The 25,248-nt window shown below is 37.7% G+C and overlaps 1 protein-coding gene across 2 annotated transcripts in view; it reads right to left on the reverse strand.

Annotated features, from left to right (window-relative positions):
- The window catches only part of SLC12A6 (solute carrier family 12 member 6), an 86,757-nt gene that overhangs the window by 7,321 nt on the left and 54,188 nt on the right, over positions 1–25,248 (reverse strand). For both annotated transcript variants that reach the window (XM_061157652.1, XM_061157653.1), the window contains exons 3-19: positions 17,176–17,270; positions 15,585–15,716; positions 14,744–14,890; positions 13,317–13,371; positions 12,709–12,839; positions 11,801–12,042; positions 9,577–9,791; positions 8,652–8,810; positions 8,374–8,472; positions 7,848–7,905; positions 7,149–7,323; positions 6,729–6,847; positions 5,326–5,424; positions 3,214–3,333; positions 2,403–2,507; positions 1,864–2,032; positions 187–382 (exon numbers count right to left, since the gene is read on the reverse strand). In XM_061157652.1, the coding sequence (XP_061013635.1) occupies positions 187–382; positions 1,864–2,032; positions 2,403–2,507; positions 3,214–3,333; positions 5,326–5,424; positions 6,729–6,847; positions 7,149–7,323; positions 7,848–7,905; positions 8,374–8,472; positions 8,652–8,810; positions 9,577–9,791; positions 11,801–12,042; positions 12,709–12,839; positions 13,317–13,371; positions 14,744–14,890; positions 15,585–15,716; positions 17,176–17,270 (2,316 nt within the window). The remainder of the gene's footprint in view (positions 1–186; positions 383–1,863; positions 2,033–2,402; positions 2,508–3,213; positions 3,334–5,325; positions 5,425–6,728; positions 6,848–7,148; positions 7,324–7,847; positions 7,906–8,373; positions 8,473–8,651; positions 8,811–9,576; positions 9,792–11,800; positions 12,043–12,708; positions 12,840–13,316; positions 13,372–14,743; positions 14,891–15,584; positions 15,717–17,175; positions 17,271–25,248) is intronic.

A 25,248-nucleotide genomic window follows, 5' to 3' on the forward strand; every position in this document is an offset into this window, starting at 1 on the left:
GCATCTCCTGCATTGGCAGGTGGATTCTTTACCACTGTGCCTCCGGGGAAGCCCAACAGCTATTTAGGTGTCCTTATAAGGCTATGTTTCAGCAATGGCAGAATTTCTACTGTAGGAGGCTAGAGCATGGGGTCAGAGTATATCCTCTATTTGGGCCCTCAAAATAGTACAAGAAGTGCTTTGTACCAATAAACGTCTTCCAAGCTCGAGCATCTTCACTCTGGCGCCAGCCATTTGGCCATCCCATCACCACTGTGTTGTGCTTCATGCCCCCAAGGCCACATGACTGGATGAGGTGGGAAATGCCCTCCCTCAGTTTGGCGGCCACCACCAGCTGGGAGAATCCTTTCACCTTCTCTGCCTCCATTAGATGCTTTATGGTCTGAAAGAGAGAACCAGAACCTCAAAATTGGATTACTTTATCCTGGGTCTTTTAACTTCTTATTTCTTATCCATATTATATTCCCCTCCTCTTTGCAAACTCTGCATAAGATCGTATCTCGTACAGAACAATTTAAAAAGTTTAATTTATCCCAATGAAATTTTATTATCCTTTGCTTTTTCACTTTCTAGGTGCTTATTACACACGTAGATAGTTGTCTACATGTAGCTCCTCTACATTTCCCTCCCTTCTGCTTTTCTTTCTAACATACCAAACAAATTGAGAACAGGGATCTTCACAAAGCAAATATTCAGTATTCCTTAATGGCCCAGGGTTAGTGTGAACATAATCTTCCTTCCCCAGTGTCAGTCTTGCACTGACTCATATTAATAGAAATTCAATATGACAATTCAGTTTCACTTCAGAATTTTCTCAGGTATGTTTTATTTTTTTGTTTCTATTTTCACATTTCTTTTGATATTTTAATGGTGGTTATTAATGACACTTGTATTTCTTTTACTTCACTCTCTTGGTGGAATGGTGAAGGGAATAATGGTATGGAAAATGGATATGATTTTCTCAAAGGCACAGATTAAGTCAGGGTGTATCTAGATTAATCAGTGTCTCTTGATTTCTAATACTGTGCTTTTTATTTATTTTTATGATCATTCTGGACTAACGTTTCTTCAGCACTTCTAGTTTTAGTGTTTCAAAGCTAAACATTTCATTTCATTAAAAAATGAAATCCAGTAAATTAAAAAAAATTTTTTTTATTACATTTACTTGTTTGTTTATGCTGTGCTGGTAAATTTTCACTGCAGCACTCAGACTTCTCTAGTTGTGGCATGTGGGTCTAGTTCAATGACCAGGGATTGAACCCTGCCCCTCTGCATTGGAAGCATGGGGTCGAAGCTACTGGACCACCAGGGAAGTCCCTCAGTAAAATTTTTAAAATGCAACTGAAACTTCCCCAAGGTAGTTCTATCTATTGCTTATAATAAATATTAGAATGGAAACTACTTTCTTCTTCAGGAAGAACTTTAATTCCCATAAGCTAATCAGACTTGGCAAAAGAATCCTGGTTCTGCTACCATGTATTAAGATTAGTAAAGAGGAAGAAAATGTGCTAATTGCTCCTTGGTGTCACAATTAGATTGAGAGAAATTATCACCATGGTTCAAGGGATGATTTATTTATGTGACTTCTCTCAGGGCTGAGTCAGTGTCTGGAGTCTATTTGGAAATGGTGCATAGCCTTGATAGTCTTATAGTTTAGAAAGTTTTTAAATGGGAAGAATAAATTATTATCTTCTGGTTCACTTTATTATTTGGTGAATATGACCATACAAGTCAGCACAAGAAGGACACCTCCTAGGTTGCTCAGGAAAGGGATCAACTTAGAAATCTGAGGTCTTGTGATTCAGCTGCGCTAAACCATAAGCTAAATTACATTCTACTAGGTCATTAAGCCTTGACCCTTACCTGCTCAGCAGCTAACGCTTCACCGTAGTTCTCCAGGAAGTTCCCGACGATGACAGAGCCCACAATTGTGAGACCCTTCCCTGCCTTAAGCTGTGAGGCAAAGGTGAGGAGGCGAGGATGCTTGACGTGGAGGTCTTCATCTAGCTTCAGCAGCACAAGCAACTGAGGCCTGCAGGGAGGTTGGCAGGGGGACGGTGGGATGAGAAAACACTGAATCTGAGGACAGAATGACAATCCTCCCCTTTAACTTAGAAGATCTGTATAAGACATGTAATTTGACAGAAGGAAGAGATTAGAGAAAATGAGGAGGCTATATAGTCATTCTGAATTTTTTCAGTATTATCTCAAGTTGATCAGTCTTGAAGAATGAAAAGGGTAGAAGTCTAGATCATATACAACTAAAAAGTCACAGAGATCAAGGATTTAGAATCAGTCAAAACAGGTCCATTACATGAATTCCTTGGGTCACATGATTTCCTTATGCTGTAATCAATGAAGTACACAATTCTGTGTGGCAATTCTGTTGATTTTTTCTTTACCTCCAGTTTTTAGTGTGTGGCGGTCCTTCCTCCAGCCTAAGCAAAGCAAATCGGGCTGCACTGAGGGACAGCCCGCGGATACCATCACCCCATTCTTTCTCAGCTCTGAGAGAAAGAGGCGAAAAGAGCAGAGACAGATTTAAAATCTAGCAAGTACAATTTCAAAAGCTGAAGTTTACTTTATTTAAAAGTAGCATACACACAATGTCGATTAAAACTTATATTAGCTACTTCTCTGATGCTCACTACTAACACAATGAACCCACTGTATGCAGATCAACACCATCCTCTATGAACACACTGCACTGTACAACAGTTCAGAATGAAGGCTGAGAGGGTCACTCACTTGTCCTGCGACGTAACTGTTGAAAAGCAAGAATGCTAAATAGCAGTTTGGATTAGGAAATTACTACAGATCCAAAGTTCAAATTATTTCAAATATAATGCAGAGAAAGCAAAACTCAACATAATCTAAATCAGAGTGTTATTTATTCCTAATTTGGGCAAGTTGTTAATGAAGTTGTTACAAAGTTATTCAGGACCGATTTCTTTTTCATCTCAGACACAATTCCTTGTCTGAAGAGATAAGCAAGAATATTTATATTTGTTTAATACTAATCAGTATTATTTCAGTACCTCCTTTTATTTTTTCATTGATCCATATTTTCTCAATAGGTTCCCCTTATGATCAAAATTTAGGTACAGATGAAGTTATCTGGATCCCTAACGTAACTTTCACTGGTATGGCTCTAACCAAACTAGCCAGTTTCCATAGTTTTAGCATCGATCAAGATTGCATCGACAGACTCACCCTTGGTACTCAATGTATTTGTAGATCATACCAGCTATTACCATAGCTACGATGGCATAATACCAGGAAGAAATGAACATCAGAGCCAGACAGATACTCATTCCCATGAAAGAGAGTGCCCTAGAAAATCAAAGACAAAAACAAATAAAAAATGTTTTTTTCTAAGCAGCTATAAGAGAAGCCTGTGACAGAGGTGCTTCTTAAACTGGTGAAACATTTTTTAAAACTCCAATATGTTGTAGACAGAACCTCTGTAAAATGCAGTAAAATTGAATTACTAGAAAAAAATGTTATATGTTTGGATGCCGTGCCAATGTCAAATTGGTATAAAAGTTTCTAAACATTTTTTCCTGTGTGTGTGTGGGGGGGGGGGGCGGGGGGTGAGGGGGGCGCTGTGCCGTGAGGCAAGCAGGACCTTAGTTTCCCCAACCAGGGATTGACCCCATTCCCCCTGCAGTGGAAACACATAGTCTCAACCACTGGACCACCAAGGAAGTCCTTTTTTCTTAGTTTTTATAGTTATCTTATCATGGATTGGCAACAAGCAGTAGATCTGCACTGAGCCCCAAAGCATCCTTGAAAAGAAAGTGAAAGTATTAGTCGCTCAGTTGTGTCCAACTCTGTAACCCTATGGTCTGTAGCCCACCAGACTCCTCTGTCCATGGGATTCTTCAGGGAAGAATACTGGAGTGGGTTGCCATTCCCTTCTCCAGGAGATCTTCCTGACCAGGGATTGAAACCCTGTTTCCCACACTGCAGGCAGATTCTTCACTGTTTGAGCCACAGGGAAGCTCCTTAGTGCTGATGTTTCCCATTGCTGGAAAAATATATAAATGAACTGGGATGCTACAAAAGTCATCTGCAGTTACGAGAACAATTAATACCTGCATGGCAAAGCAGGGATGGGACATGTAGTCAGAATTATTAATAACTCTATGATCTTTAGAAAAAAAGCATCTCATGTGATTATTTCTAAAAACTTTATGAAAATTTACTAGCATACCTGCAGAACCCACTGAAAAAAAATCTGCCATTAGTTTCCTTACTTTACATAGGGAACTTGAAAGAAAATAATGAAATTCTTGTTTTGATCAAATAAATTAGATAGACAACTACATTTACTGAAGTTGTTCTGTATAAAGAATGAACCAAGTTGTATGACAAATTTCAAAGAACAGAGCATTTGTTAATCTGGGGAAGATTAGATCCAATGAAATGAAAATATAGGGTGTAAAGAGAAAGAGGAAAAAAACACAAAGGCAACTGGTAACACAAAAAACGTTCATAATGGACTTTTAACTAACATTAAATCTAGAAAGAGGATTAATGGTATTAAGATCAGTTGACGATCTAAAATTGTGCCAGATAAAGGTCACATCACTACCCACTTGTGGTAAGTGAAGCTAGAAAGGGATCAAGGAAAATGTCAGCAAAGAGGAATGTATAAACAAGTATATAATAGGACATATTAAAGAACTTCTAGCTATGAAAGAAAAGAAATGGGATGGTGGCTAAAAATGTGATAGTTCCTTTAAGGACTGAGATGTGAACACAACAGCAACAGCGGTAGCAACATTTCATTAAGAGCTTTACTACGGACCAGGCACTGTGCTAAGCACTTTAGGTTATCTCAAAACAATCCTATGAGATAGATAATATGATTAGTCCCATTTTATTAATGAATAAAATGAAATTTTATGTGGTTATGTGCTTTGATGAAAGCTACAAAGCTAGGAAATAGTAGAGCTAAACTTGAACTTAGGTCATCTGATGCCATAGGCTCATACTCCTTAAAAAAAAAAAACTTACTTGAATGTGTTCTTTTTCTCTCTCTTTTTTAAAAAAATAATTTTATTTATTTATCTATTTATTTTTGGTTGTGCTGGGTATTAAATTTAACTAATCCAACAAAGAGGAAATGAGAGCCTGAACTCTGTACTAAAAAAACATAGTAGGATGGTAGAAATTCATGTGAACACAGGAAGCTAAAAGAGACAGTATGAAATAGATGGCCAAGAAAAAAACTGGATTGAGAGTTCAGAATCTCCTAGCTTTCAAGTTCAATGATGAGTTCTCTCCAAATGTGGGGAAGAAGGAAAAAAGCAGACTTACCAGTGGTAGTAGCGGAACCGGGGTCTCCAGTTGGGTGTTCGAAGCAATGTTTGCAAGGCACATGCCAAATTCACAAAGAGGTAACACATGAGAAAAAACCTGGCAGAATAAAAGAAGTATGAGGAATGATTATTATTGTAAAATAATTCTGCAAGGATTACTTTAAATAACTAGAGAGCTTTGCTGTATTTAAGCCTTTGTTCTAGCCCACTAGCATTTGAGTAAGACTAGAGTGTAGAAAAACTTCACCTCCTCACAAACTTGCTCAACCTCCTAAGTTCTCACCCAGTGAAAGACACTACCACTTTTTATCCAGTTACTCTTGGGATAATACTCAGTTTTCTCTTCACTACTCAACCTTGTTCCAAGTTCACTTACCAAGTCCTATGGATTCCCCCTATTTACAAAACTCTATAAACTTTTCCCCTCTCCTTTCCACCTCTACTTCTATCAGCATAGTTCAGGCTCTCAATTCTTCTTTGTTGGATTAGTTAAATAAGCTTCCAACTGGCATTGGAAGCTTCCAACTTCCAGCTCAATTTTGGCCTCCTCCTAACCTATCTTTTATACAGAATTCATCATTATGAAATAGAAATATGACCATTTGTCCTCAAAGGATTACCCACTATTCTCAGGTCCTCTGTGATCCACCTCTGCTTACTTCCCTGCTCTGCACTTAACCCTACCTGCACCTTCCACTCTCAAAGTCAGACTTCCACTTCTCTGAATGCACTGCACTATTTCATCTCTCAATTCCTTCACACACATTCCCTTCACACACATTCTCTTTCACCCCTTCGTTCACCCCTTCACTTCATGATATAAGCATCGCTTCCTCCAGAAAACCTTTCCTGATTCTCGGTCCAGTTAGGTGCACCACTGTAGAGCTTATAGAGCATGCAGTGTTCACCCTGACCACAGTATTCATCACACTAGACAAGGATCACTGGTTTCTTTATCTACCATCAGTTCCCTAAGGTTGTGTCTTAGTCATCTTATGCTTATCCTCAGCATACTGAAAATAACCTAGGGGGCCAGAAAATAAGCTAAGCTTTAATGAAAGTTTTCCCCCTCAAATTATCATAGTATCTGTTCTTTGCAGAAAAGTATAGAAAAAAAAAACTTGGGAGGAAATTCACAATCATAACTGCTAACATTTAGCACATCTTGCATATTTACTCTGTTAATTATGTTTTTAAAAACATAGATGAGACCACACTGCGCCCATCATTTTTTTCCCTAGCCACACTGCATAGCTTGTAGGATTTCAGTTTCCTGACCAGGGATTGGACCCATGCCCTTCAGTGAAAGCATGGAGTCCTAACCACTGGTCCACCAGGGAATTCCCATGAACCTAGACTTCACATATGCAACAACAAATGAAGAGAATAACTGGCTCTTACATGGAAAGAATTGGAGCCACGAGATCCAGGGAGGCAATAAGGATTCCCAGTTCTGCAATGGCAGCAGTTAGAAGTAAAGCCCAGGTAGGTTCCCCATTGGCTTTGCTGTGACCAAAAACCTGTACATAGAAGTGAATACCAGACAGATGAGTGTGGGAAAGGTTTGAGGCAATGTTCCCTTGTTCCTCTGTGCTACAGTTTCAGAGACCTGTAAGATAACAGCATTACAACTGTGGTAGCTTTTAAATACCTTTATTCCACTCACATATAAACTCATACTAGAGATTTAGAGGGCTACACAGAGTCTTGTGCTAAAACCCATCTTCATATTATATGACCCAATAATTTCTAAGCCTATGAAGATCAGTTTCTCCTAAAACCTGAGAAAAAAGGAAGAGGGCATAGAATAGGGTCACTCACCCTCAGAAAGGGTATGATGTTATCCTTGGCTATAGCCTGTAGAAGCCTCGGTGCTCCTGTGAGACTCTGAAGTCCAGCCCCACACGTGGAGAAGAAGGAGCCAATAACAATCACCCACGGGGATGGCCAAGATAAGGTTCCTACCACCAGATTGCCTTTCACAGCATCTCCAAACCTGGGAGAGAATATCAGAGTGGGGACGTTTCATCTGGAAATCACTTTAGATGAAAATGCTAGACAGACATTCACTCAATTTTTTCTATTTATAATTTTTTATGTTCACAGATGATTAGAAAGGAAAAATACTTGTAGTCTGTATGAAGGAAATGAAGAAAGGAAGTTTCAAGCTTTTATTTAGAATGCCAATCAGATACCCTTATGTCTCATAGAGAAAACAGAAACTTAAAAATTTTTAAATTTTTATTATTTGCCCTCCTTTACTTTTAGTCTTAGTTTTCCCAACAGCTCTTATTGTACAGGAAAATCCTCAGTATTCAGACAAATTCACTGCTTTTTTGAAGAACACTTGTTGCATCATACACAACAGCGTACTGGCATCTCTTCTGGGGACCTATACATATGTGCTTTCTATTGTTAGTTGTGATACACACCTCAGGTGGGCTTTGAGTTTATGAACTGTCTTGGTGCTGCATGGGATGACCAGACATAATGGAAGATAGGAAGAAATCAATTACTCACTTGTCTCTGAGGACAACACCTTCAATACATGCGCCAAAAAGGACAACATTGCTTAAATCTAAGACACTGAGAGTCAAGGAAACTGCCATTCACCCTCTAAGATGAACGTAAACATAACATAAACATAACACTCAGGATATTTCTATCAGTAAAATGAGTGGCTAAATTGACTAATCTCATAAATTCTTTCTAGAGTTTTAGAGATGAGGTAGGTAGATTATCTGGGTTTCCCTTGTGGCTTAGCTGGTAAAGAATCTGCCTGCAATGTGGGAGACCTGGGTTTGATCCCTGGAGAAGGGAAAGGCTACCCACTCCAGTATTCTGGCCTGGAGAGTTCCATGGACTAAGTCCACGAGGTCACAAAGAATCAGGCATGACGGAGCAACTTTCGCAGGTAGATTATCTGGTGTGAAGTGAGGTGGTAGAAAGCAGTTATATCTTTATTACCAGGATAAAAATACTGATCACCCTTATTCTATGGCTGCTCCTGTAACTAAAACTCAAACTGGATCCATCAAAAGGATACAGACAAAGGAGGTGGTCAGGATGGCGAGGATAGTGCCAATGGGAATGGACTTTTGAGCATCTTTCAGATCCCCAGATCTGTTTGATCCTGCCATGATGCCTTTAAAAAAAGAAAAAAGAACAAGTTAACTTCTTTAGTTCCTGGACACTGATATTTGTATACTGCTATCAAAGAATAGAGGAAAACCTAGGAATCCTGAGAATATAGCTTTGTCTCCTAAGAAAAATCCCTTCCTGGGTCTGATCACCTATAAAACAGGCAACAGCCCATGTGCTTACCTGTGACAGAGGGAAAGAAGATGCCCACCAGAAGAGTGAAAGAGGTGGTGATGTCCACAAGGACATACTCATGGTTTAAGCTGCCTAAGACATCGGAAGATTTGGCTGAGGGCTTTTCAATGATCTCTCCCTTTGGTAGATAATTACTCCAAAGATTCTCTGCAGCGGGAACAAAGGGTATAAAAGTAGTAGCAGTGTGGAAAGGACTGGATAATTTTCTAACCAACAGTATTCTAAATCATCTGTCATTTATATGGTTCTTAAGGTATGTTTGCGTCTATAGAGCACAGATGTATGCACATACATATCACATAGTAAAGCACACAAAAATAAAAACCTAATGCCCTTTCTCATCTGGTTCAAATGCAGTTTGACAAATACTTTGGTATGTACAAATACAGTTATGTTTACCAATGCAAATTAGCAAAAGTTAAACAGACTGAGCTGAATGCCCTTACAAAGTTTATTTTTTTTAAAAAAAATTAGGTATCAATGCTAACACCTTAGTGTAAACTTGCTTACATGCAAAGAAATTTGTGGACCAGACAGTTAAGACAGAAATCACTTAAGGAAAGAATTTCAAAAATTTATATGAGTCAGGAAAACACATGTGGGTTTGATGACATTAAAGTAATTCTAGCTGTCGCTGTTTGAAAAACTGACAACTTTACAATGTGTTAACACACAGAATACTTTATTGTCTTATGTTTAAAAGTCATTTGTTCAGCCCTGCTTTCAAGAGCAGTAAATTTTAGCAGACAACGCTACAAAGATGTCCTGGAAAAGGATAAATTCATTAACAGAAAAGCACAAAGATGTTGCATTGAGTTTTATGCTGAGTTTAAGAAGGGAAGTGGCCCTGTGGCAGTGAGTGTTGATGGGTAATAGAAGAGTAAGAAATGTGTCCCCAAACCTCCTAACTCACCTGTAATGACACCGCTAGCCAATCCAGGGATGCCCTGGATCGAAGTGACATTATTGTGAACAAAGTATTCATCACAAGTGGCATTGAAAAACTGACTTGAGTTGCAGAAGAAGCCCCATAACTTTGACGGTACTGTCATGTTGTTAGCTTCCTTGGTCTTTGAGCAAACATCAATATGTCTTGATGAAAGGGTGCGGTTGCCCAGCATGCAGACCCTAAGTGAAAAAGAACAGGAACAAAACTGAAGCCAAGAGGAAAAACCATTTTAAAAAAGGAAATAATTTAGAAATAGGTTAGTATATATATGCTTTCAAAGGAAAAAAAAAACCTCATCTCAAAGAGTTTTTACTGTCATGGGTAGGAAAAGAACTACTACTGACTAGCACTGTAAATGGTATCTTACATTTTCTGCCAACCTAACCCTTACAGCAATCTCACAAAATATGTACTGGTATTTCTATGTTGTGGAGGAACTGAAATTTAGGGAGAAAAAGTAGCCTGCCTGAGCTCACACAGGTGGTGGGTAGTAGTAACAGAATTCAAATACAGGAACTGTCTGAAGATGCTGTGCTGAATCATCTTATAGAATTTCTAGGTTATTAACCAATTGTTGGGTCTAAAATAAATCTTAAAAGAGTCCTTTTGTTCTTCTAAGACACACACACACACACACACACAGATACAAATTCACCTCTTTCATTTTGGCCTAAGAAAAAGCCTTATGCTCATAACAACCCCTTGGAAAATATATAGAAAAAGGTCAAATCTTCTGGATACTGTTTCAGGGAAGACAGCTTGGCTATAATTAGGCCATCCCTCTATGGCCTAATAGAAAACTGTTTTTGAACTTAAGCCTAGACCTAGTGGAGTGAGAATATTGAAGGATATTACAAATACAGACTGTTCATTTCATTTTTTAAAATTTTTTAATTTTTTTTCCTTTAAACCAAAGATATAAATACAAATAAAGGAATAATACACCCACAGTTAAAATAACTCAGGAGGAAAAAAGCAACTTTTGAAATCTGCAAAATGATAGCATACATATGTGATAAATCATGTGCCTGTCACTCAGCTTCAACGACTCCCAACATTTCCCAGTCTTGTTTTATGCATTCCTCTAGGTTTTTAAGACTTGTTTTGCTGAAATATTTTAAAGAAAATACCACATATGAATTTTGCCCACCAAATAAGAGGAGACATATCAAAGGAAAACTTGAGGCAAAATGGAATTTCCCAAGTTAAGATATAGCCAGAATGTAGCCTTTAGCACTTCTATGACTCAAGTGGATCTCCAGTTACTTTACAGCTCCTGGATGAGCAGACTGAAAATTTATCATGGACAGCTCTTAGCACAGGTGAAGAAATACTGGACTGGGAGTCAGCAAATCACAGGGTTTGTGTTCTTGCTCTGCCAATCATTAACTTTGGGGCAAATCATTTAATTTCTCTGGACCTGTTTTTTCATCTTGAAAAATCTGTTTTTCAGTAATCAGGTTAAATCAATATAAGACTGATGAGTGTGATCCTTGGATTATTTGGATGATTTTTCAAAGACAGTCACTGTAACAAGGTTACAAGCAATACTCAGTGCTGGCTAGTTCCTATGCCACTAGTCAAACGGAAAACAGGTGAGCCTTTGAGTCACATATCTGTACAAATCCACTTCTACTTCAAAAAGTATACATTAAGGCACCTATACTACTTATATGTATGTCATATAATTCATATAGAAACATACATATGCAAATGATGTGACATTTATTTCCCTTTATTTTGTGATTAGAGAGTTCATTATTGTACTAAAAACAAAATAAAAAATTCAATTGTAAATACTTAGGTAGGAATTAAGGTTTTCTTGACTCTCTTGATTTTTCATTAATAAAAGGAATCTAACATTTAAATACTTTATTAAGGTTTCTGGCAGTAACTATGCTGTTTGAAAGCCCTTAATGAATAGTTCAAATATACATACTCATTATCAGAAGGTTTTGAAAAACCTACTATTTATATCCAAATGATGGCCACAGCTGCCAATTCTATGCTTGGGACATAAGGAAGATGACACACACAGTTTCCTCAGAGGCTTCCTGCACAGATGCTAACTGGGCTTATCCAAGAGGGAAATCTCAGTGAAACTGTGAAATTCGGCCTTGAAATGATCACATCACCAGATATTGTTAATGACGACCCAGTAATGATGCCTAGTCAGAGAGACACGTACGGGAAGTGTGGAGGGGCGAAAGAAGACTTGATGGCTCCAGCATAGATGGCCAAGATGGACACAATGACACAGGCCAGAAAGAGTGAGGCAAACTTGTTCACATAGCGTACGCCGATGAATACCACCAATACCATGAGGACCAAGAAGGCTGTCCCATAGACACGCATGTTATTTAGCATGGCTGCTGACTCCTTGAGCGCATCATCACTATGAAAGATGGCAGCTCGAGGGACGATATATACCTGTTAAGCAAAAAAAGGAGAAAATGAGGTCATCAAAGTAATCAAATAAAACGGCTGTTGTTTGCATTTGCTTTCACAAACGAAAGCAAAACTGAGACAGAAAGTGACTGGAGACATAGCCTAATTCCTGTTTCGATCTAAAATGCCTACAAAAGTAGGATATCATTGATTAACCTACATGCTATTCTGAATACTTACACTTCCAAATGGAAAAACAAGGGATATGTTATTAGCTTATTCAAAGTGTTATACAAAATAACTGTAAAGATTATCTTGAGTCCTACTTCTGCTATTTTTACTTTAAATAGTAAAAAATATATCCTAGTGAATGAATAAATAAACATTTTATGTCACTGGGATAAAAACATCAAAGGAGATATAAACTTTATTTTACCTTTTCCCCATTAGCACGAGTCTTGCCTCTGAGACTTTACCTTTTTGGCTGAGGTGGCAGGGTGCTGGTGATGGGGTGGAGGGGAGGGAGCAGGCAGGCCAAAGGAGAGCCTCAAGCTCTCTGACTCATACTCCCAGTAGGAGGTCAACAACAGGTCAATCACTTGACTGATTCCTAAAGATGACTTCTCAGAAGCTTTGGTATCAAACAGCAAAATAAGTCCAAATCTGTATATTTTCCATACTACAGACCACAATTAAGCCATGACTCACCAGAAAAATTTCAATGGCACCAAGGATATACATGGCTGCTGCAAATGTGGTACCGAGATAAAAGCAGAGGCCAACAGCTCCACCGAACTCTGGGCCCAGTGCTCGGGAAATCATAAAGTACGAGCCTCCAGCTAAAAGGTAAAACAGAGGGTGAACACGATACAGAAAGTATGCTAGAAACAGGAATGTAAACAAGTCGTAAAAAAGGATAAATGCTTCAGGCTTTTAAAAACCCTGAATGTGATAACAAGTAGACTTCTCAGTAGGAAGTAAAAGATGAAACCTTCACACTACACATCTAATATCCCACATGAAGCAGCACAATTTTGTATTACTGAGAAAAATATCAGATTATATTTACCACAGGCATCAGATAGCTGAATAAAATATAAATTCTAACTAAAAGAAGCCAAAAATGCAGTAGAAATGAGATATTCTAGCTTAAAAAATAAAGATTTTTTTAAAAGAAGTTTTCTCAAGTCAAATAGTAGTGCCTGTGGCCAACAGACTAAATAAATAACATTCCTTGGAAGTCCGCACCTCTATCTTTATAGCATAAATATACAGTAATCAGTGACAATCCATGAACTCCAGTCTCAGCTACTGACCTGGCACCACTCCATTAGTGGCAATGGCACTCATGGAGATAGCAGTCAACATCGTCTATAAAGAAAGAAAAGAGAAGGCTGTTACCATACAAAGACAACATTTCCATACTACTTTCCCCTCTGCAGGTCTCAGAGCACTTGAGTATTCAACTCTACACACTTTTATGGAGGGAGTTCCCTCACACTCAATGGTATGGAAATGAGATGATGAGCTTCATCACTGCACTAGTCACACTACTGGTATCTGGAGCATTCCGTTAAAATGCTCCTACATGGTAATCAGTGGGTTAGGTGCTATCAAGAGCCACTGACACTACCCTGGTCTTCTAGTTAAAAACTTGGAAAACAGGTTGGAAACTGAGTAAACACTGGCTAATATAACAAGAATAATATTCAGTAACGAGAACCACTGAAGACTTCTGAGTTCACAAGAACTGTATTTTAAAAAACATTACCTGAAAAAAAAAAAAAACATTACCTGATAGTGGCAGAGTACAGAATGGACTGCAGATAGGGAGGGAGCAGATGGAGGCAGAAAGACTTGTTAGCAGGCTAATACAGTAGTTCAGTGAGAGGTAAGGACTGCAGTGGTAGAAGTAGGAATATAAAGAAGGGGTTGAACAAAAGAGATTTCAGAGGGAGACCTCATTGGCCTTGATACCTGATGAGATATGACAAGCAATCAAGGAGTCAAATATGACCCTGAAGTTTCAAGACTAAGAAACTGAAAAAAAAAATGGAGTTATGAATGATATGGACTATGTCCGCTTACCCTGCTTTGCATGGTACTCAGCTCAGCAAAATGTAGAGGGAGTGTGTGATGGTGACAGTAATAAGTCAGTAGACAGCTTAATAGTAAAAAAAATGTTTATAATAATTTATCAATTTACAACAAAATTGAGAGATGTAGCTGGGATACACAGATAAGAGGAATTTAAAGGAAGACCAGAATGTTCTCAGTATAATGGAAACAAGACCTGGAAATAACACCCCAATTTCTGGGGAAGGGGTAAGGGATGACACTTCAGAACAAAATACTTCTTACCCCCAAACAACAATCAGCTGTTTACTGGTACTGCAGTGGAGTAATACATCACATTTTCTAACACATTTTCCATCACAACACTAGCATTATCAAATTCAAATGGTTTGTCTTCTGAAGTGTTTGAAGTTAGGGGCTGTATCTTCTACTTCCAAGGGAAGCCTTTCTTTGTAATTTTGAGTACAATATATTACAGATATAAGCAGTGAGTAACTGACTAAACTGAAAATCCTTTAGATTTTAATACCAAAATAATCTCTCCTGTTGAGATCATGAGGATTTTCCTAGCATGTATTCTTTCTTTTATTCCCAAAGAGGTTAAAGCATGATACTCGTGAGCTCTTGCATGTTCCAGGTGATTTCCAGGGGTCAACTTGGGACTTACACAGCAACAGCAGATAAGGACAATCGCAAAGGCCTGCAGAACTCCAGCTGTGCCCACCACCCATGTAAGGCGTAGAAACAGGATCACTCCAAAAATATTTTGTAGACATGGGAGGTAGACACCCATGAAGGTACCCATCTGGGGAGTCTGGAAAGAAAGATGTTGACAAAAAAAAAAAAAATCATGTAGTCATCTAGAAGAACTGATTCATCCCTTTACTTTTATATAAAAACTTGTGCCCTAACTATAATTTTAATTGCAAAACAGAGATGATAAGTTTAAGCAGTATCTTTAAATAGGCACATACAAAATCTCCATCTAACCAATGTCTATCACCATACTTATTATTTCTAGAGATACATATTTTAACTTTATGGAGGTCTCCACATGTTTTTACATAGGAATCCCATCACGGACTTTTATGTGCATCTCCAACAATTTAAAAGTTTCTGTTCTTCAAGGACAATAGTTTTTTCTTTAAAAAAAAAAAATGGGATAATGACTTGATGGAATTTCTTCAGAATTTGGCATAAATCTTTCATAGTAGTTGGTAAAATGGAGTTGATAAAAAAGATCTGAGTGTTGCTTTACTCCTGAACAACCAGAAAGCTAACTTGTAATGTTGTTCCGTATTTTCATGGGTGTGGACACTTTCCTTGTGACCTGCTACTCCCTCTCCCTGGAATGCTCATCTCCCAGCTACACATTACACAACTCGCCCCTCAGGTGCCTGGCATATGCAAAGTGTTCATAGTTCTTGAGCAGAGAGTGTCACCCTGGACATTTCTCCTCTCCTCTATACGGGGCCCCCTTAACCGGGCTTACTAGGCTAAGGCCTCACCTTGGTGGGCTTCTTCTTCCCCTCAGTGATGTTCTCTGCCTCCTCGTGCTCCTTTGCTCCTTGTGTCAGGTTAGTGTAATTGGCCAAGCGGCTGAGGAGAGAAGACACCTTCGGTCTGGTGTCCATTTCTTCCTGTAGAGCCAGAAGTAAGGAAGAAATACATGATGAAGGACACCGGGAATGATCCATCTACCAGAAAACTGCAAGGTAATCACAGGCAAATATTTTTTAAAAACTTATCAATGAAACTTTATTCTCTCCTCATATTATAAGATGTAATCAGACCTACATAAGTTCTGAGGAAATTCTTAAATGAATAGCTTTATGACTGTAATAGTTGACAGAAAACAAAAAACCACACTGGCTCCTTATAGATAGTTATAACCTCATAAAAGGCTTCCCAGGTGGCGCTAGTGGTGAAGAATCCACTTGCCAATGCAGGAGATGCAAGAGATGCTCATTCAATCCCTGGGTCGGGAAGATCCCCTGAAGGAGGAAATGGCAACCCACTCCAGTATCCTTGCTTTGAAAATGGACAGAGGAGCCTGGCAGGCTACAGTCCATGAGGTCGCAAAGAGTAGGACACGACTAAGCACGCATGCGACTGCAAACCTCATAAAGAACATTGATAACGTAATTTTTAATCACAGTACTGTTAACCATCTACTAGGAGTATTACTAATAGTCAACTCATATTTATAGTTATTATTTACAGCACCAAGCGTGGACATGTCAATGAAAAACTTTTGTGACTGAACCAAATATTCACCTCTTTCTTGAAGGAAGCTAAGAGAAAATATTATTTAAAAAATAGGAACACTGAGAAAAGTGGCATTCAAATCATTGTCCAAAGTAAGACAAAGCAGTGCTGGACTAAACCAGGCTCCTTTCAACAATCAGGCCACAGATATCATCAGAATCCGTGCCGTCTCAGTCAGATGAGACATTCAGGTCCTCTTAATCCGTCAGCCTGCTTCCTACCCTGCTTTTTGGTTACTGCTGTGCTAAGTCGCTGCAGTCGGGTACAACTCTTTGTGACCCCATGGATTACAGCCCGCCAGGCTCCTCTGTCTGTGGGATTCTTCAGGCAAGAATACTGGAGTGGGTTGCCATGTCCTCCTCCAGGGCATCATCCCAACCCAGGGATCGAACTTACGTCTCCGGCAGCTCCTGCACTGCAGGCAGATTCTTTACTGCTGAGCCACTAGAGAAACTCTTTTGGTTACTAGTTCTAAGGTAAGTAACATTCATCCCAAACACAGAATTGAAAAACTTTACACTTCATAGATTATTACAACATAAACATTTACATCCTAGTTAAATTAGACAGCAAGATTCTCCATATGCCTGTGATGTCAACATTTCTCTTTATTTCACAGAAATTTGATTCAATGGTTATTTATTAACTAGCAATAATTAGATTAAATAGATTAAATCAACTACAATGACAAACTATAATGAGTATTCTATTTTAACAGTTAGTTATTAAATTATCCAACCTGTACTATTTTAAAACTAAATGGGGTGGAAGACAACAATCTTGAGATTTCTGTTCCTGAAGTCTCTGCCCTAGTTTTCTCCCAAATATTACCTCAAAGAGTGCCAAATTCTTATCAAAATATTCATCTCCTTCTTCATAATTGGAATTGTTAAGATAAGCATTTCGCGCTTTCTTATGTCCATCATCTGGAAAAAAAAGTACACCATGTTAGTTTCTCATTGGTACCGAAGAGGCGTCAGCACCAAAGAACTGCATGCTGCCACTTGTAACAACAGAACTCACTTTCATGTTCAGATTTTCATCTCAGAGTGGTAGCATTGCCTGGAGAATGTGACTTCCTCTTGAAAAGGAGCAAAAGCAAATCTCTAAGAAGTAAACATGGGTCATTCCTTTTCTTAACAATGTGAAGACTGGAAACAGCATTCTTTTAAGACTCTAGCCTAGAGAGACCCTACTCTTAACGTCATCCAAAGCCAGGAGGAAAAATAAAAAGTCATTGAGTACCTGCTGGGTGTACAACACTGCTGGTCAAGGCTACTTTACACACTGTTCCTGTTGATAACCGCAATAAAAGCCCTTGGCCTTCAGGGCTGTCTGACCTTTTCTAAATAACACCATTTTTGTACAAACATTTGCCACATATCTTTTGATGTGAAAACAGGCATCCCACAAGAATTTGGTGAACCCACTGAGGAAAAACGAGAGAGAGATTGGGTTCCCTAAAACAGTAGAGATTCTGTTGTTTGAGTGCTTTCTTAACTTTGATTCTTTATCGTGTAAAAGTTACACAGTTATACAGGTCTGGCACAAGAGAAAATTTTAATAACTGTGTAAATGTCATTAAGAACTAAGATTTTAGAGACTTCTCTGGCAACACAATAGTTAATAAAACTCCATACTTTCAGTGCAGGGGGCACAGGGTTCAACTCCTGGTTGGGGAACTAAGATCCCACATTTGGCACAGTGAGACCAAAAAATAATAAAGCCCCCCCCCCAAACTCTAAGATTTTAAATATTGAGGAACTAGAGATCAATATAAAAATTAAAGATTTTAACCTAAAGTCCTAAAACTTTAAATATGTAAGATGAGCTTGGGAAACAGAAAGTCAAAATAACTGAGTCATGTCAAAGGACAGAGGAGTCAATCTGAAGGTGTTCCCACTGGCTAAAAATGGGATAATGTGAACACTGAAAATATATAATGCAATGAATTCAAATGCAACTACTGGAAATATCCAAATGGTACATAAAAAAAAAAAAAACAAAACTAGTCCCTTTCGCAGAGTTGCTATGAAAAAATATCAAAGTATGAAAAATAATAAATGTAAAGAATTAAGCAATTAGCTCTAATCCCACCTTACCGGTACCAACTATATTTCAAGGTAACCAAACAGAGAAAATTTCTTCATCATAGAAACATTCTAGCTAATACATGCAGATGGAATGATATAATTACAAAAACAACACCAATTTCCAACCCCTAATGAAATAATGGTTATGAGCAGTCATCATCAATGGTTACTAAAAGCATTAGGTGAAAGCCTGAGACAACCCACTGATCAAATTTAGCAACACTAAAAGTGGGACAACACAATCTTCTAAAGTAATGCAATAAAAGATACACTTATACAATTTATGATGTATTCTTACCCAAAGAATGAATGGAAGCTGAATATAAGCAAACCTCTAAATCTAACTATCAGCTCACACAAAAGAAAGGAAGAGCAACATCACCAAATGTCAGGAAACAATCAGAGGAATATGAATATGGATTGGTTATATTCTTTAGAAAGGGCAAGTAAAATCATATGATATCTGGAATTTCCCTTAAAATATTCTGGGGAAAAAAATCTGGTGGGGGCTGAAAAATTTGCAACATTGTTGAAGCTGGGTGATGGGTTCATGTTGCTTCATTATGCTATTCTACTTAACTCTTCTGTACCTCTGGAAATTCCCATAATAAAAAGTTATAAAAAGAAATGCAATTATTATCCTCTCTCTAATGCTTCCAGAAAATTCTAGAGAATGACACAGCTAAAAATTATCACCACTTTTGAGTAATTCATTTATTCAATTAATTCAATAAGTAAATACTTACTAAGTTCTTATATGTTGGGCACTACAACAGTAGACAAGGCAGTTAAAGACTATTTTCACTGTGCATATACTAAAGTCACAAAAGACAGAAAATAGCTTTTAAAAAAGTGAAAAATTCAATGAAGAAAATGAAACATGTACTGGGATAGATTATGACTGGGGATGGGAAGGCAGACAAGTTTTGGTAAGATCATTAGAGTAATGATAAGCAGGTCCTCCAGAATTATATACTACAGTATTTGCCAAATATTCACATAGGCTAATTTAAAAATACTAACGTGATTTCACTGAACTTGGTTTCAGGAAGAGGAGATACACTTGGTTTTCATGAGCTGGTAAACAAGAGACATAACAAGGACACACAAAGGATAAAAGGAAAGGAAAGAGATGTATCAGGAAAAACCTAACCAAAATTAAGCTGGTAAAGTTTTATTGCTAGCAGGTAAATTTTTCTTTAAGAGAAAAACTTTATTAGGAATGACAGGGTAACCACACAAGGCCTAATCACCAAGGAAGTATATAAATTGTAAACATACATCTAGTGTTTATAGTTATCTCTTTCTGTGTAACAAATGACTCAAATTTAGAGGCTTAAACAACACATACTTATCATCTTAGTTAGTGTATGCTAGGAATATGGACATGGCTTAGCTGGGCACTCTACTCCACAGTCTCCTGTCAGAACCGTGGTCTCACTGGAAGGCCTGGGAAGATTCTCTTCCTCACTTACATAGTTGGCAGGGTTCAGTTTTGTTTTTCAGGCTGTTAGCCAAGGGCCTTTCTCAACTTCCTTGCCATGTGGGACTTTTCACAGAGCAGCTTACAGCATGGCAACTGGATTCCCTCAAAGCATGCCATCAAAGAGCCAGGGATGGGGTGCAAGGCAGATGTCACAGTCTTTTTGTAATCTCATTTTGCAAGGGACAGCACTTTTGTCATATTCTAATAATTAGAAGTTTTGCAGTCATAAAGTCCAGCCCTCATTCAAAGGATAGAGGATCACACAAGAGCATGAATACCAGCAAGAAAGGATCAACAGAGCCAATCTAAAAGGTTGCCTAGGGAGTTCCCTAGTGGTCTACCGGTCAGGATTTGGTGCTTTCACTGGTGTGGACTGGGTTCGATCCCTGGTCAGGGAACTGAAATCCTGCAAGCCAAAGTGCAGCTAAAGAAAAAAAAGGCCATATCCATCCATCCATCCATCCATGCCTCAAAATATTTGAGGCAAAAATGAACAGAACTATATCAAGAAATTAATTTACCATCACACAGGGAGATTTTTAACATACTTTCCCTCAATAATTGATAGGTGAAGTAGACAGAATAGCAAAGGTAAAGAAATCCAAATAACACAATGAATAACCCTGACCTTAATGGAGATAAAAGTTCTGCATGCAAAATAAGAGATTATACATTTTAATCAAACATACATGGAAAATTTATATATGGAAACTTATCACATACTAGATCTTAAAGATTGTACAAATATCAAACACATCAAATATAAGCCATGATCTTGGTGTATAACAAGAAGTTAGAATTTAATTATAAACAGACAAATTTAAAAACCATGCAAATTTAGGAATTAAAAACCACACACTGTCTAACAATTCAAGGATCAAAGATTAATCTACTTAAAAACTGAGTAACAACAAAAACACCACCTATTGAAACTTGTTTGATGCAGCAAAAGTATCACTTCAAAGTAAAGTTATTGCTTTAAAGTTTTATATAAGGAAAGTAAAAAGAACAAAAATTATATGAGCTAAATACCTATTTTAAGAAGCCAGAAAGGAAAGAGAATAAATCCTAAGACAATAGAAGGAAAAAGATAATGATAACTATACCAGTTGTCTTTTGGTTAAATGTCCTTTTCTGTTTTCATTTTTCCTGGGTTCTTATGCTGTAGGTAGACATCCTATAAAGAGCGTGTAGCTGTGTTTTTAAAAATCTGACAATCTTTTTAGTTGTCAAGTTAGGTCCATCAACCTTAGCAACTGATATATTCGGACTGAATTGTACCATCTTTTTATTTCTCTTTGGTTTTCTTTCTCTCTGATTCATTCTCATTTTCTCTCTGGATTTTTTGGTTTACTTTCCCTTATTCCATTTTCCCTCTCTCCTCGCTTGGAGTTTTCACACTCTATTTCTATTCTTCTGTCAGTTCCAACTCTCGCCTCCTGACTTACTGTCCAACATTTCTAGGAGTTTTTTTTTTTCCACTACACAAATAAGACACTAAAATTATTTCATATTGACAACACTGACTTGGGTGAAGGTCTACATTTACCATCTCACTTGTTCAATATTCTTTGTTGCATTTCAGAATACTAGTCTTCAGGGATCCTTTTCCTTTCACTTGCAGTATATTCTTTAGAATTCCTTTCAAGAAGGGTTTCTCAAACTTGGCACTGTGAAATTTCAGACAGTATAATTATTTGTTGTAGGATATTGTCCAGAACATTTCAGGATGTTTAAGAGCATCCTTGGCCTCTAGCTGCTAGATGCCAGTAGCATCTCTAATAGTGACAATCAAAAATATCTCCAAACATTTCCAAATATCCTTTGGGGACAGAACTGTCCCTAGTTGAAAACAAATAGTTTAGAGCAAGTTTTGTGGTTAAAAAAAAGTGTTGTTGGCTTTTACTTATCTACAATTATATTTTGCCCTTGACCCCAAGTGTCTTGCTAAGCACAATTTTAGGATAATAAAATTTTTCCAAACACTTAAAGACATTCTTTGTTATCTGAGAAGTTTATTGTTCTGTTGTTCTTCTGATGATCTGTTTCTTCTCTCTGCTGCTTTCAAGATCTTTTCTTAGATGTCCTGCAGCTTTATTAAGATATGTCTACATGTGGTTTTCTTTTTGTTCACAACTACCTTTTGCCTGTTTCTACTGTTTAACCCCTTCATTTTTAAAAATATCAACAATTGTTTGTTTACCTTCTCTTTAAACAGTCTCATGTTCCTAGCTGCATCCTCTATTAAATAATTTAGACATTTAATAGTGTTATATTCCAGACTCAACACCACTTCATTCCTTTTGAAAGTTACAACAGGAGGAAAGGAGTCCCAGCTTTAGCATACTACTTCCCTGCTATTCAATAGCCCTATAATATTGTTGCTATAAAAATCTGACTTCAGAACTCCCCTGCCCCCACCCTGCTGCCCGCTGGTCTAAGCCATCTCCTAGCAGCTCTGGCTTCCTGGGCTGCAGCCCTGGCACCTCTGTTTGAGGCCTCTCTAGTCTCAAGTTTCAGGTGCAGCTACCCTAACTTTCAGACACTCTGGTTCTGGAAGTTTCTGACTCAACTTCTACTCACTTGCTTAATTTTGTTTTGGGTAGCTGGAGGGAAGAATGTCTCCAGAGACTTTGCCTGTGTTTATGAGACCAATGATGCCTTCCAGATTGTCTTACCCAGGATTTACTTGTGGCGGTAGGAGGGTCCAGCAGAGCTCCTGGTCAATTATGAAATGTCAGGGCTTTCTGGGCAAGGAGCAAAGCTCTATCAGAAGTGGTTAACTGAAAGGCGTGGTTCAACCAGGTATGAAATCGAAAGTGGTTATACTGAAGGGCGTGGATCAATTCTTGGTCTGAATATCTTGGAAATCATGCTGCTTTCTGATGTACGACCTTCAGAAATCTGGGTCACTACTATGACTCCAGGAAATCCCAAGTGGAATGAAAATTCTAGTTTCTGAATAGCAAATAACCTTTACTCTGCAAGAACTAAAAAAAAAAAACAACTCATATCCATCCTAGGATTTCTTTAGAATTAGGTAGAATCCTAAGATGTCTTTGAAGGATATCTAGCGAGACTGGCCTCAGTAGTGCTTTGAATTAAACAGCCCATCAGATCACTATTATGTTACTTTATTCTCATTTTATCAACCATATAATGCTGATATTATTGAAAAACACTGCTGTTTCATCAAACATTCAAATGAAAACTGATAGGAGTGCCACTGAACTGATAGGCTCTACTGAAAATATCAGATTTCCATTTGTTATGGCATACTGTTTTGTAGGCAGAAAGAGTATGCCAGATTCTTGCTCTTTATAAGCATTTTATTGTTGTGGTGCGATTATTTCTATAATGTCGCTTTTTTTGGTTCAATTATCACTTACACTTCGACTTAGATGTAAGATAAACATCAGATTCCTCCCTTAGACTCCTGAGCTTGTCTAACGGCCTTTGCTGGTCTGAGCAAGGCAGAACAAGACCAGTAAGTATACTTAATCTCCCTTGGCACAGGTTTGGGTCTGAACTATATGACTAAGTGAACACAAAAGGTCGTCTCAAATGTTATAAATTATGTTTTTGATTTTTAGTTTGATGTGTGTGTGTGTGCTCATTTGTGTCCAACTCTTTGTGACCCCATGGACTGTACCCCACCAGGCTCCTCTGTCCACGGAATTTTCCAGGCACGAATACTGGAGGGGGTGGCCATTTCCTACTCCAAGAAGAAAGTCTGAATCAACAGCCGAATAAGAGGCACACGTTACGACTGGTTGCTTATCTCTTAAGTCCACTGTCTTTCTCTCTTTCCCTTCGCAGTTCACTTATTGCAGAACCTATGTTGTGTGTTCAGTAAAGTTTCTGATGATCTGGATTTTGATAAGCATCCATGTGATGTTGTTTAACATGTTGCTCTGTTTTCTTCTATTTCCTATATATTTGTAATTGGGTCTAGAAGCTTAACCACATTCAGCATTTTTATGGGGGAGGGAGGAAAATACTCTTATAGGGATATTTTGATCATCCATCTGGAGGTACGGGTCATCTAGTTGCTTTCTTTTTCAGATACTAGCAAATGTTGATGATGAATGCCTAGGTTCATTAATTCATGAGAGGCTACAAAAATGGTGATATTATGTTATTTTTCCTTAGTTTATTAGCTGAAATACTTTTATAAACAGACATTCCCTGTAATTTACTATTTGGTTACCCATTGGTATAGTCAAAAGCAAGATAAATACTTCATTCTTTTCTTTTAGACCAATTCTCAGAATAATGAATTGATTCACTAGACTTCTCCAATGGTGACCAGTTTTTTATGAGCTCATGAATTTAAATACTGAATATGTTTCCAATAAAATCTTTTTCTTACAATCTACTATGATGATTTTATGTTTTTCCTTCAATATGTTTAATATACTAAATTATATAAATTGATTTTTAATGATAAACCAACCATGTATCTTTACCAAAAAGTAATTTTTTGTAATTTTTTTTTTAGTAACTTTTAAAAATACAGGTGACCCCTGAATAATGCTGGGGGTTACTCAAAGTATAACTATAGTTGACTCTTCACATCTGAGGTTCCTCCTCTGCATTTGCAGATTCAACCAGCCACAACCTATGCAGTACTGTAGTATTTACTATTGAAAAATATCCATGTTTAAGAGGACCAGTGCAGTTCAAACCCAAATTGTAAGGGTCAAGTGTATATTGCCTGATTCAGACTGCTAATATTTCATTTAGGATGTTTGTATCTGTGTTCATAAGTAAAATTGGTCTATAGTGTTCTCACATTGTCATTGTTAAGTTTTGGTATCAAGGTTATGCTAGTCTCAAATTGAGCAGAGAAGTGTCTACTTGCTTTTCTGTTCCTTGAGAGAAACTGTAGAAGAGAAATTATTTTGCTTTGAATGTTTGATAAAAACTGTAAGAACACCAGGGCCCACTGTTCATTTGCTTGCTTGCTTTCTAAAATGTTTTAAATGGAAAATGACACACACATAAAAATTCATGAATTGTAAGCATACACTTAATTCTTTATCACAACTGCAGTTTCACCCATCTGTACATCTCCTCAGCCTGACCCTGTGTTTTGCAAGAGATGTGATGAGTCAGTGGAAATAGTAGATACATTAAAATAACTTTACCCTGTCAAAAGGAAAGCATTTAGAAGATTTGAAAGATCCTATTATAAACTCCATTCAGCAGGCAAGGCAACTGAAGCAGTTTTTCACCTACTGGGACAAATTATCCTAAGTGAGATTTTTTATAGAATCTGGCAAGATTTTAATTCAAGCTACCAATGCCTTTTCTGAGGAATCA

The sequence above is a fragment of the Dama dama genome, chromosome 12 (genome assembly GCF_033118175.1).
Source record: "Dama dama isolate Ldn47 chromosome 12, ASM3311817v1, whole genome shotgun sequence".
In the NCBI taxonomy this organism is placed as follows: Eukaryota; Metazoa; Chordata; class Mammalia; order Artiodactyla; family Cervidae; genus Dama; species Dama dama.